At 36.2% G+C, this 22395-nt stretch overlaps 1 protein-coding gene across 7 annotated transcripts in view; it reads right to left on the bottom strand.

Moving 5' to 3' along the window:
- The window catches only part of Nt5b (5' nucleotidase B), a 294946-nt gene that overhangs the window by 139167 nt on the left and 133384 nt on the right, over positions 1–22395 (bottom strand). For all 7 annotated transcript variants that reach the window (XM_089232682.1, XM_089232683.1, XM_089232686.1 and 4 more), the window contains one exon: positions 10511–10604. In XM_089232682.1, the coding sequence (XP_089088808.1) occupies positions 10511–10604 (94 nt within the window). The remainder of the gene's footprint in view (positions 1–10510; positions 10605–22395) is intronic.

A 22395-nucleotide genomic window follows, 5' to 3' on the forward strand; every position in this document is an offset into this window, starting at 1 on the left:
CTCACCGCCTTCTTTCTCGATTAACCATGCTTTTTAAAATTCTCTATGGCCTTTTAAATTTTGATACCACCGGTATTATTTCCAAGCCAACATCTCTCTCCAGTAGACTTGATCATCCACTTAAGATTAACCCTATCTCCGCTTCCACCGACTGCTTTAAATTTAGCTTTTTTCTACATACCATTTCTAACTGGAACTCTCTCCCCTCCACTGTTGTTGATTCACCCATGCTATTTTTATTTTCGAAAAATGTAAAACTTTTTTTCTGTCACCATCAACCGCATTCTCATGTTTAGGCCTCGGCCAACATTATTGTATAAAATAAATAAACACCATCTATAGCAGAAGACCTCTGCGCAAAGCTCGTGACATCACTGAAGGTGGTCATCTCACCTATAGCCATTGGCTATATTACAAAAAAAGGGTAAAGCTGACACATGCGTTGGCCTGCTATATCTAATGGCTACAGGTGAGATAACCACCTTCAGTGACGTCACGAGCTTCTCGCAGAAGCCTTCTGCAATAGATGGTGTTGATCTAGGAGGGATAGCCCTTCACAAGCGGCGCGAATAACAAGGAAAAATATGTATGTCTCGTAAAGTACGGGACAATCTAACAAACCAACACAATAGATCATCCCTTCCTTGAACACAACAGCGACATCATAGAGCCCCCATCATGGCCACCACATAGGGGGGCTGACAGGGCTCTAGCCCTGGGCCCGGGAAGATTATCATTTTTTTGCTTTTTCACGCTATAAATTAGATACAGAAGGGGCCCCGTTAAAAGTCTGACCGAGGGGCCCACAAAAGATCCCAGCCTAGGGGCCCTGCTACAGGATGTGGGGGGCCATGGCCCCCATAGATCACCATAGCTGCTATTATCTACGAAATCACAGTCATAATGTAAAGCAGAACCCAGACCCATGGCCATGCCAAATCAAAAAAATAACAAATTTGGAAGCATGGGGCTGAGGACAGTGCAAGTGATTAAGACAGCGTGAAAGAACTGCAATGAAAGGGAGTGGAAAAGTCTGTGTCCGGAAAATTCACCGCTAGGAAAATTCACAGCTGTAAAATTAACCACCGGAAAATTCACCGCCATGCAATTCACCGCTAGGAAAATTCACAGACTAACATTTCATCGGCAGCAGTTCGATGCGAGTCAGTTAGCGTGGGAGTGAGCGAGTGACCTACTGAGTATGTAAGTAAGTGACCTAGTAATTGAATGAGTGAGTGAGTGACCTAGTGAGTATGTGTGAGTGAGTAACCTAGTGAGTATGTGAGTGAGAGTGATCTAATGAGTGAGTGAGTGAGTGATCTAATGAGTATGTGAGTGAGCGATCTAGTGAGTATGTGAGTGAGTGACCTTGTGAGTATTTGAGTGAGTGACCTCGTGAGTATGTGAGTGGATGAGTGACCTAGTGAGTGGATGAGTGACCTAGTGAGTATGTGAGTGGATGAGTGACCTAGTGAGTGGATGAGTGACCTAGTGAGTATGTGAGTGGATGAGTGACCTAGTGAGTACGTGAGTGGATGAGTGACCTAGTGAGTACGTGAGTGGATGAGTGACCTAGTGAGTACGTGAGTGGATGAGTGACCTAGTGAGTACGTGAGTGGATGAGTGACCTAGTGAGTACGTGAGTGGATGAGTGACCTAGTGAGTGTGTGAGTGAGTGACCTAGTGAGTATGTGTGAGTGAGTGACCTAGTGTGAGTGAGTGACCTAGTGAGTATGTGTGAGTGAGTGACCTAGTGTGAGTGAGTGACCTAGTGAGTATGTGTGAGTGAGTGACCTAGTGAGTATGTGTGAGTGAGTGACCTAGTGAGTATGTGTGAGTGAGTGACCTAGTGAATATGTGTGAGTGAGTATGTGAGTGAGTGACCTATTGAGTGAGGGAGTTAGTGAATTAGTTAGTTTTAACCTAGTAGTGTCACAAATGATTAAAAAATCTGATTGTTCTATTTATATTGTATGTATTACAATATCGACCTAATGGCATATTTATAGCTTCAGTGGTTTCGGCTCGTCGTGATTCCAACATATGACCCCCTCCATTATTTAACCCCACTTAGGAGTTGAATATGGAAAAACCTTTCTTAGTCAGTTCACGTCGTGAAACAAAACTATTCACAAAATTTTATATTTATAGCTTCAGCGGTTTTGGCTCAGCGATGATGAATCTGTGTCAGGACATGTTATTTTATATACAGTATATAGATGTAGACACGCACTAAAATGGGATTTCTGAAAGTCCATCACCCATGGGGATCATGAGGTGTTAAAGTGGTTTAGGGGGAATCATTGCTGAGTAAATCTGAGATTGCAGAATCCACACCAGTGAAGTCGCTGGTAACAGCTAGTTCATGATAAAAAATAATTCAGTGCTTACTGATGACCAATAATGTTTTTTATAACATCAAAGTGATAACAGCAGATGATTTTAAGCATTTTAGTTTTGTTAGAAGCTTTTGAGTAAAAATAGAAGTAATGGAATTATTGAATATATTCTCTTGTGCAACAGCAATTTGTAATTTCTCTCTTCCGTATCATCTCAATTTCTTCTAATAAAGTCATTATTAAAACTTTGCCATATCTTTAGGATCACTGACTAGGTCACTAATCAACTCAGTAGCTCACTCACTGGGTCACTCATTCACTCAGTAGCTCACTCATCCACTCAGTAGCTCAGTCACTCACTCAATAGCTCACTCATCCACTCAGTAGCTCACTCACTCATGAATTCAGTAGCTCGGTCACCCACTCATGAATTCAGTAGCTCGGTCACTCACTCAATAGCTCACTCATCCACTCAGTAGCTCGGTCACTCACCCACTCAGTAGCTCGGTCACTCACTCAATAGCTCACTCATCCACTCAGTAGCTCGGTCACTCACCCACTCAGTAGCTCGGTCACTCACTCATGAATTCAGTAGCTCGGTCACTCACTCATGAATTCAGTAGCTCGGTCACTCACTCAGTAGCTCAATTGCTCACTCCCTCGCTCACTGACTCAGTAACTCGATCATTCACTCCCTCGCTTTCTGACTCTCATCAAACTGTTGTCGGTGAATTTTCCTAGCTGTGAATTTTCCAGCGGTGAATTTTCCTAGTGGTGAATTTCCCTAGCGGTGAATTGTTGTTGGTGAATTTTCCGTAAACCGGAAAAGTCTACATATATGCTGAATCCAGGACTTTGATGAGCAAGAAATTTCCCAATTTGCATGAGCAGTCCAACTAGTTTTCAATCAGTTTACAAGGATGTCAATTTACTGATTGTTAAGAAAAACAATCAGTTTACAAGGCTGTTGTCAGACAAGCACATTATCGCTGTATGCTAGGTTGATGGAATGCATAAGTTGTCAGACAAGTGCTATTTTTTTTTACAGATAAACCAGTTTCATAATAGAAAAAAATACCCGTCCGCGCATGTAACATTACCATTAGGCCCCCTGCAGGAATAGTCCTTGATCTAGTCATTTTATATTTTTAGTTTATTTGTCTTACCTCCGGAGATCGATCCGCCGGATCTCCACCAATCGGCCCTCATGTTTTCATTTGAGTTGTTGCCAGATTCCATACGGCATTGTACAATATTGTTTTACTCTGTATGATTATGCAAATAAGTACTTGCCTGTCAGAAATTTCGTTTTACAGGGCCGCTGATTGGTTATTGTGACAGTGGATGATGAGAATTATTTCTCTCAAATAACAGCGGTGTACTGGGAACAGATGCACTTGAAACGTTTTGAACACAACTATTTCCTTTTACTGGGGCATTTCATCCAGTGGGGTGTGTGCTGGGTAGCACCTCTTCTGTCACCATGTAACATTGATTTCAGTGGTGGCATATTAGCACCGCTCGGGTCGTTCGACCTCTCCATTTGGCTGCTGTATCGTCTGTTTGGTGCTGAATCATGTGTCCTCCTATGCTGTTGTGAGTCTTGTCAACGCTGTTCCTGGGATCATTTACATTGGATACATGTTGGAGAAGCATCACAGGGAGATGCTCAACCTGGGCATTTGTGACTGGAAGCTGTGGCTCCTGTGATGTAGGAACTGTAAAAGGTGTCTCGAAGAACTGCATCGATGATAGCCAATGAATTTATTGAATTTTTGTTGTTAAAAAAAAAAAGCCTTAATGTAGAATTAATATTGTGATAACCAAATTAATGAAATGTTTTTTATTGTGTAAAGAAAAGCTTAACTTAAAATAACTGAATAAATTATTATAAGTGGAAAACAATGTCTTTCATTTTTGTCATCTGTTTAATGAATTTCATGTTGAGAAACATTAAAAATAAACCGGGAATGTACTAAATAAAACGGCCATGGATAGTAGCCATGGATCACGCATACAATGTGGGGAAAGCCTGATCAACTTCTTCCATCTTGTTTGGAAAGTTACTACCAAAACATAATAATGTTCAAAATAAATCAATGCTACGTGTCCGTACACAAATCTACTGAATGATGGCATCAATTTCTTCATGAGCGAAATGCCTGCCGTACGTCGATTGGTCCAAGAATAAACTTGTTCACTTCCACTATAATTGACTTTTTGTTTTGAGTGCTATAATTTTAATTAATTTATATACTTTTTGCCATTGTTTTTGCGCTCGTTTTTTTGAGTTTGGAAGTAAATTGTGATATACTTCGAACTAATGCTGTCTTTTTTATTTCACCAACATATACTGTGAGTAAATTGTTATGTTTTTAGTTAAGCCTAGCTTGCAATTGCAGCATAAAGTGGTGTTTAATACACATATACTGGAATAGTTAGGATTAAGATCGAGATGGCGGACGAGTGGCCTTTGTCGCCTATTGGAAGCAAGGTCTTCAATGGCGAGTTCTACAAGCATTTGGATGAAATGACCCTCCTGTTCACAAAAGTCTGTGATGGGAAAATGGCAAAGGTAGCACTGGTTTTTTGTGCTAAGGAATGAAATGATGAAGCTGTATGATGAAGTCCATATCGTAGGAAATGAACTTTCTTCGCCTGAGGTTGCAATCACTGTGCCGCCGCCTAATATCTATGAAACTGCTAATATTTCAGAGATTACTGAGAGAAACTTTCAGAAGTTTGAGGAACTTTGAGGCCCAGATCATTCCCGGAATGCAGTCAGAGATAGCTAACTTGTCAAATGCTACATCCTCAAATGTGAACGCATCTGGAGCAAACAATTGTGAATCATTGCCAGAGCCTGTCGCTACTACTTCATATGCCCAAACATTGACTGATACTTTCAGGGGGAAGGAAAATTTGGCAAATAACATGTTTCAGGCAGGCCACCCTCACTCGAAAGTGGATTAAAATAATCAAGTACCACCTAACTGTTTTCAGTGATCCAATGTCGCAACTGGGAATGATCGGCGTAATGAATTCAGAGTGGGAATGTCTATGACATCGCAGGTGTGTGTACTGCAGACGATTCACAGATGTCGGTTGCTGGTGAACAGATTTGCTCCAGAGACATCTATCTCAGACGTATGTTGCATACTGCAGAACATGAAACTCGAGTACGACTGCGTTAAGCTGAACACAAGGAACTCAAACAACTATGCATCTTTTGTATTAACCACTGCCGATAGTAATTGGGATTCATCGAGTGATCCATTCCACTGGCCATCTGGTATACACATCAGAGTGTTTTTTGGTATTCCCAGATATCTTCTGGAGGATCCGGCTGGAGATTGTACTGTAACAGAAGCATCTGCCGGTCAGAGGGGCACCTCTAATCAACAATGACTGTCCCGACAAGTCATCGTCAATTTTTTCAACAAATGAACATGCATCTGATTCTAAATCAAGAGTTACAGTTATATTCATGAACCCCAGAAGTATTGTGAATAAAATTGATGATTTGCATTGCTGCATTCAGTCATACGAGGTCGACATTCTGTGTATAGCAGAGACTTGATTACATCAGTCAGTCTCGTCTTGCTCGATATGTCTACCAGGATACAATATTTTCAGAAACGACAGAGCAACTACTGTGGGAGGAGGTGTATGCATTATTATTTGAAGCAGCCCGAAACCTAAGCTGGTGAACGTACATAATGGAAATCCAGATGTTGAGATAATATCGGTGGATATAAAAAGCGGAAATAGGAAGTGCAGGCTTATTATGGCGTATGTTCCAGCAAATAAAGCATGTAATTTAGATCATTGGTCTGAGTTTTGGAGAGAACTAAAGCATTACTGCTCCGCGTGCTTTTGGTCGGGGACTTTAATATGCAGGGAATTGATTGGATAATCGGGAGATTCCTTTCTGAATTGGAGTAACAGTTCATGTCAATATCAGCAGAACTAGGCCTTGTTCAGTTGGTCGATTTTCCCATAAAAGGGAAAACTTAGATCTTCTGCTTGCTACTGATCATTCGGCGGTCTATGACGTATATGCACTTCCATCCTTCTGCAACAGCGATAATCCACCACACTTGCCGATACACTTCTCATTGCATATTACAACAGGATTAGATTGTCAATCAACACTAAACTATTACAGTGCAGATTATCCACAATTATCAACTATTGTAAAAGATCTGCAGTACCAAGTACTAGCTGGAACTATCTCAGCTGCGGATGCTTTGCCAGCTCTATTTCTGCAGTCTCGTGAACATGTTCCCCGTCAAATGAGATTTAGGAAAAAAGACTGGGTTTTACAAATGCTAAAGAATAGGAAATTGTATGCCTGGCATCAATATAGATCAATACCTAGTCAAACCACTAAAGAACAACACAAGGTCATGGCTAGGAACTATGCAAGTTATGTCCAAGAGAAAGAGTCTTCAACCTCTGTAAAAATCAAGATCGGAACTTCTTCCACAGAGATGCCCGCCGCAGACGTCGTGTATTCCAGGACATACCAACGCTATCTGTGAATGCTACCACGATACGGATGATAAGAAAACAAACGTTTTGTGAACATATTTTCTTGTTCATATAATTTCAGTTGTCCAGTTACGACCATTGTTATCATGGCCTTATGGATGATCTTCCCTTCTTTCATATGTTCAACACTCAGACGATAAAAGCTATTATTGCTTCTCTTCCTGGTCGATCATCTCCGGGTCCTGACGGAATACCCAGTTGTTTCTACAAATGTCTTTCAGACCCGATATCTTCTCTGCTTAGCTCCATCTTCACATCCTTCCATGCATGGGCGGAGATACAGGGGGGTGCATTGTCCCCAGTGTCAATGGTAGAGTCGACTGATCTGATGTATATATGAATTGACATCATCATTATCGTGCCCCCAGCAATAATGACCGTGCCCCCCCCCAGGCTTCCAAGTCTATCACCACCTATGTTTCTATGACTACGGATCTATTCCATGATCTTGGAAAACTGCAGTTATTAGTTCAATTTATAAGAATAAAGGCTCCAGGGCAGATCTGAATAATTATCACTCCCTATCGTTAACCAATTTATCCTGCAAAATTTTCGAGAGATGCATCGTCAATCAGTTACTTCCATTTGCCGACGAGATGGGCTTAATCCCCTCACAGTTCAGTTTAGATTCATTCCTGGCCACTCCTTACCAGTGCAGCAGTTGATTTGTCATGATATATGGGTGAGTGCTATAGACTCGGGACAAGAGATTGATTGATTACACCAATTTCCAAAAGGAATTTGATAAAATAGACAGATTGCTACTACTGAGGAAGCTAGCTTGCATGGAGGTACTGGATAAAGTAGTGAGGGTAATTCAAGTACTGCTACCAGACAGAGTTCATCAGGTTCGCATAGCCAGCGTTATGTCTAAATAATGTCAGGTGTCAAGCAGAGTCGTCCAGGGATCAGTGTTAGGCCCGATCTTATTTACTTTGTACACTTACGATATTACTCAGGCTGTGTCACCCATCTCCCTATTGAAATTCGCTGATGACGTGAAGTTATTTTCCCCAGTAGAAAACACTAGGGGCCTAAGAATTACATGCCAACAACTTTTCCAGTGGAGTTGTGAGTATAAACTCCTTATCTCATCATCAAAAAGTGGATCAATGCATTTAGAATGATGCACCGATCCTGAATATTATCAACCAGGTAATGAAACGTTACAGCAATTGGATACATGTGTGGATTTAAATATTGCAATGAGCCGCATTCTGGATTTCACTGATCATTATCATGGCATAGTCTGCAAAGATAATAGAATTTCATATATGTTATGTACGGCATACCGTAAGTGTGATGTGCATACGTTGTCATACGCTTTCTGTGAGTACATTCGCCCGACTCTGGAGTTCTGTTCGTAAGTATGGAGCCCTTACAAAATCAAAGACATGAAGCTCCTAGAAAAGCCACAGAGGTTGTTTACTAAACGAATAGCAGGCATGAGCGGTCTGTCTTATTGCCAGACTTAAATTTCTGGGTTTTCACTCGCTGGAATGGCGTAGAATCGCTGCAGATCTGAAGATGTGCTACAAACTAGTCCACCAAATTGTTTATCGGCCATCGAGAGAACCTTTCTTCAAGATCATAGACAGGCAAGTTAACCTACAGAGGCATTACTTTTTCTACGGATATAGATGCCGTGTGGCAAGAATATGGAACAGTCTTCCATCAGAACTCTTGAATGCGCCTCCTACGCAAGATATACTTCTGCTATTGAGGATTTCAACCTGACTACGCATGCGAAGTATTACCCTTTGACTATTATGTTTATTTTTTTTGAGTATAAGTGCATTTCATGCCTTCTGGGGTTATTGTAAATAAATATAAATAGCCCTGCGCGTGCAAGACGCCTCAGCATCACATTCATTCTTCTTACGTTCATAGTACAACTTGTTCTCGTATTGTGTGCTGCATTGAGTGTTGAGCACTGGTGCTGTTCATGGTAACCTACTAACAATGGTTTACTAATTTCTGAAATGTAATACACTATTACGGCTTGATTAATCAATCTTATGTTATGAATTGACATATTCAAAATAATTTTTGGTTTTGATTTTTATTTTTACGTATTTTGGGGCAATGATTCTAAATCTGACATTGGTTTCATCAGATTGGCTCTAGTTTTTGAGTTGAAGTGAAAGTTGAATATCAGTGGTATTACCATAAGCAAGGCGCATATCTGGGGGGGGGGGGTGATCGGTGTGATCATACCCTCCCCACAAGCAAAATGTAATAATTTTAATTATTAATTTTTAAAAAGCACAATTTTCAAAGCATTATAGCTGATTAATTAAGAGTCAGATCAAAAAAAATGATAACACTTTTCCGTATTATATTTTCACAAGGAATCATGTCATTTGTAATTATTGGGCGGTCGATAGTTACCACCCTGTATATTGTTTCTAGTTTTTGCAATTACATATTTAATTGGGTTGCTGTATTTTTGAAATACATGACATCCATATTTTTTATGGGCATTTTGCCTGTTGTGGCCTTGTATTTGTATTAATTAAAAGTGCAATTATAGAAACTAAATGTGATAAAATATGATACACTGCCGATAAAAAATATTGTTGGATACAAATGGTGATGACAGTTATCGTTAGTTTGGTGAAATCGTCAAAATGAGATTCTGATTCTTCAACTACTAATATTCTGGTGTTATTGTGTGCCGTTTCTTAGATGTGATGATCCGTGTGTTGTGTTTGTGAACTTTTGCCGTTTGGACTGAATTGACCATCGATCATTGTCTGATTCCTCAGAGAAGTCATCATGATTCTCTTAGCCTGAGTGGATTGTTGTCAACGTAAACTGGCGAGGTCTTTTCAAATTTTATACATCGAGATCATGGCTCTTATGTTTAATGGTAAAAATAAATTTATGTAAATTAATAATGTTGAATAATGTCTAAATAAACGACTCAATCTAGAATTTGCCTGAGACTTATATAATGGATGTAAGAATCATGGCACGTAACTAATGCAAGACGCTACACTATCATTGATTGTTTTTGTGATATCCAGTGCTTACATAAATTTCATCTACACATTTTTTTCTAGTGTTGAGCTTTTTCAAAGCCTTTCTTGATAAAATCAACATCACAGCACAAACTATTCTAGTTTACAAAAAAAAAAATCAGCTCCACTTGCCATTTCCTGATTGAAACAAAAAAATAATCCTTTTAGAAAATATATTGGTATTGATATTCAAGGACCTGCTTCCATTTAGAAATATGTTGTGAAGAGCAAAACCATTTCCACAAAAAACTGCTTTTGCTATAGTTTGGTATGTTGGGTCAAAATAACCCAAACTTCAGATCTTAGAATTAGTGCAGATAACTCGAAAGTATGAGATATGTAGAAGGTAAGATTTTTGTGAATTAATATTCATATGATATCAAGTAAAGAATTTTTTTTAGTCTGGATTCAAATTTTTGAGATAAATAGAAACAAAGTTGAATTTGGGTAAAACTGATGCAATTCACAGCGTAAAAAACCCAATATTCTACATCCAGATTTATTTATTAATATTTCATTGATTGAAATAGAACATTTGAAAACAATGCAATAACTAATCATTTTCTTTTATTATTTTCAAAAGTGTATACATACATGTGTATGTAGCCAGTCCATAACATCTCTGACATCGTGGAACACTGATTTATAAGACATGAATATATCCCCCGACTTGATGCCAGTCTTGGTTCTATAATTTGAAAGAAAGCACATAAATACTTGTATAATGTAAGTTTAACATGAATGAGATCTGTACAGTTTTGAATTTATTATCTATACAGGGTGATTTATAATTCATGGGCAAAACTTTAAATATAGAACACATCCAAACAAATAATTTTCATCATGCAATGTATTGTCGTAGCAGAAGTGGTGGAAGCACCATGCCTGGAGAAGGTACAAAATAAATTATATTGACAAAAATATATGGTCAAAATTACAGGATTCACTTAAAAGAGCGACTGCCAGTAGTAAAGCAGGCCTAACGTAATATTAACATAGCTAGCGGCACACATTGGCCGAAATCCCAGACATTTCTGGGATTCACCAACAGCTGACAAAAAGGTCCTCCTTGGAGTTAATGGCTATCATAGATGATTTTTATACGGCTCCATAGCAGTAGTCCAGATAAGAGGGATCATGTGATCATGCCGGTCAAGCTATATGACCTAATGACAGTGTCATTCAATGGTTAAATGCTTGCATTAAGACCATGTATTTTTGACAAAAATTCTTTCTTTAGATGTATTATATCACTTACTGAAGTTTTGCCCAGTGTAAACAAATCCTAGACAAATCTATATCCTGCAAGACCATTCCTATATCTAAAACTATGATTACAACATTGGAATCCACATTCATTTTGGGCATTCTTCCCATTGGTGTGAACAATTGGTTCCAAAAATCCTATACCAGTTTTCAATTTCAAACAATAGACAAATAATACAAATATAAGCCCACAACACACATAATGCCCAATGAGATGGGTGCAAAAAAAATGCCTATAACAAATATGGATCTCATATTTCTAAAATACAGCAACCCAATTTACAAGGGGACACCTGTATCAATTGGTTGTGGTGTCACAGGAAATTTTTTTCTAATACGGTTGTTAATAAATGAAATAGCGCTGCATAATATTTATCATAATTGTATCGTATAATATTTTATCATTGTTTAACCACTTTGCTCACGAGCAATTGGCTAGAAATTTGGATGATATCTGCTTGATGAATCAGCAATAAATACGATACAAGTTTCGATGACCTTTTTCTAACGTAATAGAGTGTTAGAAAAAGGAAAGAAAAAAATAGATGAAAGGAAAACAGTATATTACTATACTTTTTCTTATCTAAGTGTTACAGATAAGAGATAGTAAATACGAAGTGTATTTCTCTTTTCACCTACCTGTTTCCTTTCCGTCTCTTATATACAAATATATAGTACAACCAAGACATGCCAACATTGGCTTCAAGCTCCTCAGTAGTGATGAACGTTCAGCTTTGCAATGGGAAAGGGTACCCCCCAGAACAACATAATCATAGTACAATAAAAAATAATCACTCAAAAATTTAATTTTTTTTTAAATTTTAATTCAAAGTTAATTAAATACAGCACCTCAGTGGCACTGGAACCTAGAGGGCTTGACTCACATGAGCCCCTCACCTCCCGAAACAATGTTCTGAGGTTGCAGAGACCCTTAATAATTAATGAATATTCAATGCAATCCCAACCTGCATGTCCTTGTGGGCTGTATATGCAGACGTCTAGCAACCCTAGACCTCCCATCCCCGTTTTCTTCATATCAGAGCTCCTACGACGAAACATTCTTTAAAACACAAGCTCACAAGTTCGACCATGCACTATGCAAATGAAGCCGGGTCTGGACCTGCCATGCTGAACCAGTCAAACATCTGTTTTTAGTCCACAGTGTGGGGTGGTTTTGACAGAAAAAGGTTTTTGCACGTTTGGGCATCGAGTAGAGTCAACACCTATAGCAGAAAGCTTTCACGCGAAGCTTTGACGTAATTATTAATTTTTAAAAAGCACAATTTTCAAAGCATTATAGCTGATTAAATAAAAGTCAGATCAAAAAAATTGAAAACACTTTTCCGTATTATATTTTCACAAGGAATCATGTCATTTGTAATTATTGGGCGGTCGATAGTTACCACCCTGTATATTGTTTCTAGTTTTCGCAATTACATATTTAATTGGGTTGCTGTATTTTTGTTATCCATATTTGTTATGGGCATTTTCTTCTCGGTCACCTCACTGGGCATTTTGCCTGTTGTGGCCTTGTATTTGTATTAATTAAAAGTGCAATTATAGAAACTAAATGTGATAAAATATGATACACTGCCGATAAAAAATATTTATGGTTGTCTTATCTAGGTATGGATAGCTTCTCAATTAACCACAATATATTTATTTTCAATCTCAAAAATTTTTTTTGCGTTCTTCTAAAATAATCCTTACACTTTTCCGGGGCTTTATTCATCCTGAATTGGAGTATGCCATGAGGTTTTGGACACCATACTTACAGAGGGAAATTGACTTGGTTGAGGGGGTGCAGAGAAGAACGATGAATGCTCTTAATGGCACATGGGGCTTAAGCTATGAAGAGAGACTTGACTTTTTGAAATTGTTTGTATTGGAAGGACATAAATGTCGGGGGGAGGGTATATGATAAAAGTGTTTAAAATTTTCAATAGGATGAACCACAAGTTATTAATACACTGTCAATCAACTGTGCTGACAAGGGAACACCAGTATCTCATTAAGTAAGGGACAATTCCAAGGGACTTTTTCTAATAGCTTACCTCAGCAGGTCATGAATTCTAACAAAATTGACACGTTTAAAAAGAAATATGATAAACATATTGGGATAAATCAAGAGAAGATATCCATACTTAGATAAGAAAACTATAATTTCTTATGGGCAGTATATTCATATTTTATCATAATTATTGGTTTTTTATTGCTCTTATTAAATTCCTGTATTTTTGATATAGTTTAGATATGCATTCAAAACCCATATTTTTATGGGCATCTTTTTTTATTTACCTTGTTAATCATTTTGTCTGTTGTGGTTTGTATTTGTATTTCTTTTAAAATGTGTCAATTGTGTTAGAATTCACGACTCCCGGAGGTTTTCTTATCAATATCAAAATCTTAAAAATAAGGAACATATAGCTGACTAAACCTCAAAATTAAACATGTAACATGTATTTAAACCTTCTTCTCTACTATTACGGTTCATGGAAAGTAATTTTTTTATTCAAAAGACATACATAAACAAATGCAGAATTTTCATTTAAACTGCTTTCTTCACTCTTTCCTGGCTGTCAAGTTTCAACTCTGAGTTGGTGAAAATTTATTCATCCTTTATGGTACTCCATTGTGTTAAAAAACATTTATCCAAACCACTTATGGTGATATGTTAAAATAAATACTTAACATATGACCCTCTTAAATGAAGATTGCTTAACATGAAAGGATTTGTCAACTTGGTTAAAAAAATATGCTTTGTATGAAAGTTCCGAGAAGGCAAAGGGTTGGGCGAATGTCCTTAATATGCTAGACAATGAGAGGGCAAGTTTGTCATTTGGAAGAGGGGTTTATTTTCTCTGAGCATGTGTTGGGGGAAGTGACAGGTACATTTTAAACTGACTCAGCTTGTTGTCTTATTTTCAAAAGCTGTTGTAACAATTTAATATCATAGACGGCGTTGTGGCAGAGTCAGACGATGAACCAGAAGCCAGCTTTCGACCCAATGTTTGGGAAATCAAACTTCAGAATCTATGAAAACACTCGGGAACTTTTTAATGGACCAAGAGCACGTTTCCTCTACTCTGAACAATTTGGATGAAATAGAAAAGTTTCTGCAACTGTATGCTACAAAGAAAAGCAGAAGCGAACTATCACATACTTTTTAAAAAATTATTCAATGTTGCTGGTAAATAAATTTTTTGTTTAAAAAATTGGGAAAAATAGAACATTTTAAAAGAGAACTTGATGATCACTTCAGTTTATCATATTTACATAAATTTGCAGGATATTAAAATTTCAGAATAATGTAAATGGAACCTCAAAAATTATTTTTCTGTTACTGCTTATTGGTTAACATGAAATTTGATTAATGTCAAAAAATTCTGCGGAACCTTGAGTTTGAAGTTAGAAGTTCGACTGTATCTTTATTAAATAAATCCATTGAAATGGCTGAATGGATACTGTGATCCTTATTGAACCTTGTTATTTTTCCTGGCATGCTGGGAACAGACTGACCCCAACATTCACAAGTTCAAATCCAGGGGAAGAACACTGAAAACAAGTTAATTACCTACTCAGTCTGGGGGGGACCACCGATAGATGGCACTTTCTTTTCCCACCTGACTACGCTGGTTGGAAATTGCCGTATGGAGATATGACCGGAGTTGCTGTAGACCAACCACCCAACCTTAAAAATCTGGTGTTTAAGTTTGGTAGCATGCCGCCTAATACAGGGAAAACCATAATTAATAATATATAACACACTGCCCATAAAAAAATTACGGTTGCCTTATCTAAGTATTTTTAGCTTCTTAATTCCTCCCATTGGCTCCTCCTCTATCTCATAAGCTTTGTGTGTCTTTTCAAATGTGTCAATAAATATCGGAACCATATTAGCATGCTTGTGATCACTTGGGACGATACCCTCAGTAATACTATTCCTGTAACTTTGTGCGACTGGCCCCAACAATTCATTGGCACTTTCCCTGAGGACTCTAGGATAAATATCATCTGGTCCTCCTGCTTTGCTTGCACATACATTTTTTTAGAAGATTTAGGACCTTCACATCTTCCACTTGAATATTGTTGAGGATTTTATTACCCCATGCAACACCTGTACATAGAATATTTTCTCTATTAAAAATGACACGAAAAAAACATTTAATGCACTACACATGCTTGCATTACTCTCTACTCTAGACCCTTCTAATGAGAAGGGGCCAACTTTCCCCTTAAAACCACTATTGACATACCTGAAAAATGCTATCTGCCAACCTAGATTCAACTTCCTTTTTACTATCTCTAATCCCTTTCTTCAACGCCATTCTTTTATCAGTAAACAATAACAGGTCAGATCTTCCACTTTTATACTCTCTGAATGCTCTTTTCTTTTCAAGATAAAGAATCACATTATATTAAAGAGAAGCACATTATCTATGAACCAGAGGGAGCGCAATCTACAAACATGCTTTTTACGAACAAAGGTATGACATCATGCAAAATAGAGGACAGCTTTGTACTAAATTCTTTCCATTGACCTAGAACCCTAACTGATTCCGACCGGTCATTGAAAATCCCTACTACCATTTCTCTAAAAAAATTAAAGTTGGTTCTTTGAAAACAAAAAACCATTCTACATATTGTTATGTAGAATTGTTATGTAGAAACCATTCTACATTATGCTTATAGTTATCAGCTTTACCCAAAGAAAAATTATAGAGAAAACTAACGACACGATCACTAAAAGAAAACTCATCCCCCACAGAAACAACTTCAACAAGATCCTCTGAAGTAGTGTGAGAATCAAATCCAAAATAGCAGTACCCCTGGTGGCATCTTATAAGATAAATTATCGAGCACCAATTTAAGAAAGTCTTTCTTATTGATTTCTAGCTGAGAGGTCCTCCTAATCAATACCTGGATAGTTGCAATTCCCTAATATAACAACCCTCTTATGCTTACATATGTAGGAAATTTTGTCATGAAGTTTGGCGATGTAGTTTGAATCCTTATTTGATGTGATTATAAGAAACCCCCTACAACGAGCTTACGAAGCCTTTTGTTTTCAAGCTCAACACCCCCACCCCAAGTACAGTCAATTCACAATAACTCAAACTCTTATAGCAATAAGAGTATATAAGCAATATAAAATCTATGATATATATAATAAAAAATAAATGAAATAATATAATAAATATATATAAGCTCTATAAAAATTTTATGAATATTTTTACATCATAAAAATTGGGATATTATATACGAGCATATATCTAAATTTTTCATGGCTACATCATTACCTATTCATGATACTTTTATGAATAGTTACTATGCTTTTAATTTCTATTGAAGTTTTATACACTTCTATCCTGCCTCTGGAAATTCTTTCACACAGTTCAGGTTAAGAACCTCTGCTGTAAGCCATGACTTGCAATGAAAATAAATTGTTCATACATTTTAAGATTCACAACATTTTATAATTTCTAATTTAAAATGTGAAATTTAATTTTTTTTCAATCTTTCCATTTTATGCAGAATAACAACATGCCTTTCAAGTGTTATTACCAACTGCAAGGGCAATTATGAAACTGGGCCTAAGGTTTCAGTATTCCGGTTTCCAAAAGAAGAGAATCTAAAAAGGAAATGGATCAAAGCCATACTGCGAAAGGATTTCGAACCAACCTCAAGTTCCAGAGTAAGTACTGTTTTTGGTGGTATTTATATATCATAAAGTTGTTCTATTCAAAGGTATAGGCCTGAGGACAGAGAGCCTCTTTGAAATTTTGTATTAGTTAGTTGCATGATATTTCATCTTTTCATACATCCTTAAAAACATTGTTAGAACTGATATTTATAGCTTTTACAATTCACAATATTTCACAAATTCTTATTCCAAAGTTAAAATTAAATTTTTCCTTAATTTGCTTCAGAAATTATTTCTTGGTAGTCAGAGATTCCTTCAAATAACATTAAAGATATGGTAAATTTTTAATAAAATACAAATTTGTTGTACTATAACAAAATATTCATTATGATAGTATTAATTTTTAAATAATATAACTATAGATAATTTATTACATGCATTAAAAAAAAAAAATGTCACTTGTTACAGTTACTAGTTCTCTGAAGGATTTTTTGTTTCTCACTCAATTATGTTTGTATGGATAAAGCCAAAATTTGAATACCAAATTCTTTTCAGGTTTGCGAGCTGCATTTTATTGAAGAGGATATTGAAAGGAAAGTGTCCTATTATGATGAAAAGACTGGAAATTACCTTGTTGCTAGCCTTCCTCAACATCGGCCCAGATATGGTGCAGTTCCCCGTGTTTTCCATGGATGTCCCTTGTATTTGTCCACACCCTCTACCAGCAGGGAAAGTCCATTGGATAAAAAAGCTTGAATTGAAAGTGAGCAAATCGCTGCTGCGATTGAGAAAAGCAAAGCAGAAGAGCTCTACAATAAAAGATTTTCCTATAGTTCTTTAAATGAACAAAGACTGCTTGAAAAACTGTCCTGTTCCTAAGGATTGGGATGTTCTTGTGAAGGAAGAAAATATAATTTTCATTCACATCCAAGCAGAACCAATTCCGATAATACTTTCCTCAGTTGTTATGGATGAAAATTTGATGGTTACTGCTTTTCATAAAGATTGCAAACTGACCAGCGTTGATCAGTGTGCATTACCTACAAAGCTAACTGATGTGAATATGTTACATAAGTTTCTGTGCGATGTTAAAAACTCCATCAATGAAATGTGCCAAAATGCTTCAGCACTTGTTCAGTCAATCTGTGATATGCTTCGAACACTTGAACAATATTTAATTGAGCAGAATGTAAATACAGAAATGATTCAATTTATTTCTGAGCAATTGAAATTGATAATTTGTCACAAAAACCATTACAGGTACAGTGGAAATTTTTTAATTTTATGTTGCCTATTATTTTCCATATCTCCACACAAATTCTTACGCAGCAGTAACTATATTATTTTGCCACATTCATCTACCCTGACAAAGCTATGTTCTATGTATGATGTAAATCCTAAAATTGAACAGAATGAAAATTTTTTGGCTTATGCAAAAGAAAAATTTGCATTGATTGGTGGTGAAGATAAGCATGTTTTACTATTGATGGATGAAATCCACATAAAATCATATTTAGACTATAAAGGTGGGAGTATTTTAAGAATGGCATATAATAACGAAAAAGCTGCATCTTCAGCTTTTGCTTTCATGATTCAGAGTATTGAGTCTAATTATAAAGATGTAATACACATTCTGCCGGTGAAAACAATATCTGCTGCTGTATTACATAATATGTTAAGCAAAATAATTGTTGGTCTTGAAACTATTGGGTTTTTAGTTATAGGAGTTGTTTCAGATAATAATGCTATAAACCGAAAGGCTGTTTCGTATTTCTGTAGCTCTCCAGAACTAAGCATTGTATATAAACACCCTTCAGATTTTCTTCGTCCTTTGTTTTATCTTATTGATTCTGTCCATATATTAAAATGTATCCGAAATAATTGGCTTAACCAAAAGAATACAGGAAAATGTATGTATTTCCCAGATTTCAAAGCTTGACCAATGGGCATCAATGGAGAGCCATTGTTGAAAACAGCTTCCTTTTTAGCATTGAAAGAGCTTCATGAAGCTGAAGCAAACAATATTGTGAAGTTTGCCCCTTCTTTAACAGAAAAAGCTCTTTGCCCCAATAATTTTGAATGTCAAAATGTTCGCTTGGCGTTGAAAATATTTAACTATACAGTTTCTGAAGGCCTGAAATGCGGTGGTGAAATTCATGTTATTGCAAACCACAAAGATACAGCCAATTACATAACGTTAATATGTAAGTGGTTTGACATAATGAACGTTCGCACAGTCCTGAAAAGAAAATGTAAAAGGAACGTGTTTCAGGAACCTTCGACATCATCTCCAGATGATGAGAAAATGAAATTTTTATATGATTTTTTAGATTGGTTAGATTATTGGAAAAGTGCAAATTGTTCATCTGGCTTTCTAACCAAGGAAACTTTTCTTGCCTTGCAACATAGAATATATGCAATGATAGAAATTGTAAAGTATTGCTGTGATGAATTGAAGTTGCAGTACATATTAACAGGCAAATTCCAAACTGATTCCCTCGAAGAACGTTTCGATCAATACCGAAAACTTGCAGGTTGTCAATACAATGTGTCTTTGGTTCAAGTGTATGAAACTGAAATGAAATTGAGGATTCGTTCTTTGATGCCTGTAACTGTCAAGTCTCACTCGCAAGGAGAAATTTCCTTAGCTCCTCTCGACGAATATTGTATTATTCCAAACAATGAATTTAATCAATCAATATGTATTCAAATCAATGAACCAGATTCTGTGAAACTTCCAGATACAGAGAATTCGCTTTTAAAACAGATCACTGTTTCTAAAAAGGAGCTCACAGATCTCGGTAATTCACTTCCTGTGCTAACTTATATTGCAGGCTATTGTGTGCATGCAACTTTAAAAAAATTGAAGTGTACTAATGTAAATTCAACCTCACCTTCAATAATTCCCTGGAATTTAATGAACAGTATGATTTAATTAAAAATCTTGATTGTTTTGGATATTTTAATCCACCCCTATCTGTTTTGCTAGTTGTTATGCACTGTTATGTAATTGTTTCTAAATTGGTCTCAAAAGAGTTTGAAAAGGAATTTTTTGAAATCAGGAACCATTATGATTTTGTTATCAAAGCAACGGTTAATACATTATTTGGCATTGAATGTTTTCCTGATACATGTACAAATGGTCACTATTCAAATTTTATTCTTAAACAAATTATATCTGCATCAACTAACATATTTCTGAAAAATTATTGTAAAAAGAGGAATGATGCACCTAAGACTTCGAAGTTGGACAAAAATAAATTAAATGCAAATGAACCTATAGATTCTGAAAGTATTGGAAATTCATGTCCAAGTAATGTAAAAGGAAAGAAAAGAAAACTACAGACACTTTTATAATAGTCGAATCGTGTTATAATGAACTTGAAGAGACTGGAGAAAGCGCTTTGTTAAAACAAAATTCCATTATAAAGTAATTCCAGGTTTTTTCATTGTTCCTATGTAAACTTATCTGGGAGATTAGAGAAGTGTTTGTTAAAATGAGATTTTTGTTATAACGTTTTTCGTTAAAACTGGATTTGACTGTAAATTCACATGAAAATTTTTCAAATCATGTTATTTTGTACACAATAAAAAAAACATGTTTGTAGTGTGAGTGTGTATTTGTAATAAATTTTTTCTGAAGTATTTTTGATTTCAGTGCTGCAGAAATGGGCATATTGCTAACTTTTAATGACTATTATGAATAAGAGCATGTTATATGAAATTTAGGAATAACATCTCTCTTAGGATAATACTAAAGTTTTTTTTTTCCAAATTTTTACTTAATTACACGGAATTATTCCAAAATTTCGGTTTCCAGGAGTGTGAAATGAGATTGTTTACAAATACGGAATTCAGATTTATATATGTAAAAAAATCCAAACATCAAAAAGGAAACTCCTACGTAAACACCTATTATGAGTATATTGCAAACTTTAATGAATATCACGAGAAATACTATATTTTTATAATTAAATAGGCCGTTCATAATTTTAGCAGAAGCATCTCTTTGGCTACTTAATAGATGAATAAATCTAATTGAAAAAAAATTCCAATCAAGGTTGGAAGAAAATGTACACAAATTATGGAAATATAAAATTTAGATTTACGTAAAAAAAATTACGTCTAAAACAGTGTTCCCCAAAGTGGGCGATGAAAGCAACGGCTGTAACATAGGATCCTATGGGTTCGCTTGAGTTGGGGGGGAGGCGCCCGATGAGAGAAAAATTCTGTAGAAGGGGGAGACGATGGGACACCACAAAAAAAGTTTGGGAAACTATGGTCTAAAAGAAGAAAAAATTAACTAGATTAACTCGTGAGCTAACGCTCCTGTAAAGGGTGTTTCTAGCAATACCATAAACCAGACTCGGCCTTCGGGTGGTTGACGTCACAAATGATCCTGAGGCTTTGTATATAGGAGGTAGTGGCTGAAACCCCTTCCCAATCCACCCCTCTTGTTTAAAGAAACTATCTGCTTAGGCTTATACTGCATGCAACTTATGTGATTTAGTCACTAATTTCCCATCGAAAAAATCTTTATTTATTAGAATTATCATTATTATAAACATTGTTTGACTCTGACATTTGAGGATTCACAAGCAAAAAAGGTTAAAACTTTTTTGGAAGAACTTCTATAATCAGAAGATGCAAAACCATATTTCTTTTTAAAAAAGATGCTACATTAGGGTGAAGGTAGTGTTAAAAACACTTTATAAATCACATTTAACACCCAAGTTATTTTTAACATTCGAAATTTCAGAAAACTTTCAGCAGGTTACACTAAAAATGTCTCTCCTATGAACAGTATGACTATAAATGGAATCTCCTATAAATATGCTAGGCTGATGTGCTATACGAATAAAAAAATACCAGTTTTTACCAATCCCAGCTTGAAACTGCTCTTCTCTATTGCTATTTCTGGCCAACAAAAACCGCAGATTGCCAATAGTTTGAACACAAGAAATATAAAAATTAATTTTACTCAGATAGCTATAAAAAAACAAGACTTTGCTGGCAATTTAGGAAAGCATATGATTCAAGTTAGGTTCAAGTAGCCTAAGTTCTCTAAACACCTGTGAACATAACTGAGGACTCAGCTTTTTTCTCTTTTATTATGAATTTGATTCAAATACTCTTAGATCGATGAAATGATAGAATATCATAATTATAAACACATTGTTAATTAGAACTCTTATATTCAAAAATCCAACATCTATGCCAAAGACAGCAGAATGGGAAAGATTTTAGTCCAATACAAGCAGTAAAAATGGGTAAAAACTTGCTGAAAGAATGAAAACAATGCAACAGATGTTAAGACATAATTAAAATGCAGAAAACACAAAGTATATACATATGCTAAAGAAAAACATAGGATAAAAAAAACCTAACTGCTCTATTCATAGGACACTGGGCATTAATGGGTTGAAAATTTTATGGTCAAGTAATTGCTGTTTTAGCAGACAGTGTGTGAATACTCTAGAACAGTGGTTTTTAACCAGGAATGCCAGTACCTCTGGGGGTCCCCCAGCGTGGTCCAACCCTTCTGGGTAAATGGCTTACATCCCATCAG

This window comes from Pholcus phalangioides, unplaced genomic scaffold (genome assembly GCF_987345545.1).
Source record: "Pholcus phalangioides strain wild (caught in Gottingen) unplaced genomic scaffold, Ppha-v1.0 ptg000007l_1, whole genome shotgun sequence".
NCBI lineage: Eukaryota > Metazoa > Arthropoda > Arachnida > Araneae > Pholcidae > Pholcus > Pholcus phalangioides.